The sequence below is a fragment of the Zea mays genome, chromosome 5 (assembly GCF_902167145.1).
Source record: "Zea mays cultivar B73 chromosome 5, Zm-B73-REFERENCE-NAM-5.0, whole genome shotgun sequence".
NCBI classification, from domain to species: Eukaryota; Viridiplantae; Streptophyta; class Magnoliopsida; order Poales; family Poaceae; genus Zea; species Zea mays.
In genome coordinates, this window is record NC_050100.1 from 154,036,931 (window position 1) to 154,038,724 (window position 1,794).

At 51.7% G+C, this 1,794-nt stretch overlaps 1 protein-coding gene across 1 annotated transcript; it reads left to right on the plus strand.

Moving 5' to 3' along the window:
• Nucleotides 1-289: 289 nt before the first annotated feature.
• Nucleotides 290-1,514, plus strand: LOC103627057 (ethylene-responsive transcription factor TINY). Its single transcript, XM_008647394.2, has one exon. It carries the CDS (start codon nucleotides 597-599, stop codon nucleotides 1,323-1,325), a length of 729 nt encoding a protein of 242 aa, XP_008645616.1. The 5' UTR covers nucleotides 290-596; the 3' UTR covers nucleotides 1,326-1,514.
• Nucleotides 1,515-1,794: the final 280 nt, after the last annotated feature.

Sequence of the window (1,794 nt, forward strand, 5' to 3'; positions counted from 1 at the left end):
CATCGAGCCGATCAGTGCAACCAGTACTCGGCAATTCACATGATCTAGCCAAAATTTAACGTTTAACTAATTATTACTACCTCTGTTTCATTTTAGTTGTCGCTGGATAGTGCAAAATTAAACTAACCAGCAACAACTAAAAAGAAACGGAGGAAGTATCAACGTGGCGGTACACCAACACGAACACTCTCCTACATGGAGTGGCATCTCGGAGGGATGACAGCAGCACCGCTCCTCCCAGCTCTTTATGTGTCGACTGTCAAGATGATCCCTGGCAGGTTCCCGCAAGAGGACAAGTATATAGACGAGAATGTGGAAAAAGTTCAAAGACTCGATGCATTTTACTCAAAAATACTAGATTTTTATTTGTTGACGCAGAAGTACAGTACAGTATGTTAGAACATGTAGACATATGATCTATATAATTTTGTTTCCACGTCTCTCTAGTGTCACACCCACCTGCCAGTCACTACAAATGTCGTCTCCCTCTCCGCCTCTTCTCTGTCGTTGCAGCAGCTCCTTTAGCTGGCACTGGCAGCTAGCTACTCAAACAAGCGTTCCGTGCGCAGCTCGAAATTGCCATCGATCGATTTGCAATGCCGGACCGGGCGGAATCAAGCCCGGCGTCATCGAGGGAGGCTTCATCCTCACCGCCGCTGTCAGCAACTGAGACGGCTGCCAGGCGCAGCGCATCGGGATGCGGGAAGCGAGCCCGTGCCCGTGACGGCGAGAAGCACCCGTCGTACCGCGGCGTTCGGATGCGGGCGTGGGGGAAGTGGGTGTCGGAGATCCGGGAGCCGCGCAAGAAGTCGCGCATCTGGCTGGGCACGTTCCCGACCCCCGAGATGGCAGCGCGCGCGCACGACGCCGCGGCGCTAGTGGTCAAGGGCCCTGCCGCCGTCCTGAACTTCCCGGAGATGGCCGCGGCGCTCCCTCGCCCGGCCACCGCCGCGCCCCGTGACGTCCAGGCTGCCGCAGTCCGCGCCGCTGCCATGGAGCCATCTATGATGCTTGGCCCCACTGCCCCATTGCCCAGATCGGCGCTTGCCCCGGTGAAGGGGCAGGTGCATGACGACGAGCTCGAGGCGATCGTCGAGCTCCCGCCGCTCGACGAGGACTTCTCCGAGCTGCTCGTCCCGCTCGGCACCGCGTCTTTCTCGTTCCACGACGCTACGCAAGCGTCTTGGCGCGACCCGGAGTGGATCGACCACGACGCTGGCTATATGGCGGCGGCGCGCGATGCCGACGAGCTGTTCGGATTCGGGCCGGACGGCGATCACGGATGGGCGCAGCCGTTTGGTAGTACCTTCCTATGGAACATGTAATTTTGGTTCTGGTCGGTCTGTTGATCAGTAAGTGTAATTAACTCCTGTCGATATCTTTACCTTTGAAATTTTTCTTCTTTGTGCTTTCTCTGCTGCTGCTGCTGAATGATCTGTACATAAACTGGACGTACTATGACTTGAAGAAAAAAGTTTCAACTTCACTATTACTGGAAAAACATGTTGCAACTTGCTGCTGGGGGTTATTATTAAATTATTGCGTCACCATTATTGCATTGGCTTTTGGCCTTCTCGGTTCGGGATCGGATTCTTGTCTTCTAAATTTTCCTTTCTCCTTTTAACGATAGATTTATTATTTTATAAATAAAAATGTACTCTGTTTATTAAACAATATAAGACGTATTTTGTTTTGAAAATGTCCGAATTTGCAAAATCTTTGACTAATAATCAGTCATGCTGTACAGTACATGTGTAGTAGCGCACGAAAATTGTATCACTAGCAGTTCTAAAT

Bases quoted from the DNA above. Each gene is read 5' to 3' on its own strand.
- LOC103627057 (XM_008647394.2), top strand. From the start codon at position 597: ATGCCGGACCGGGCGGAATCAAGCCCGGCGTCATCGAGGGAGGCTTCA.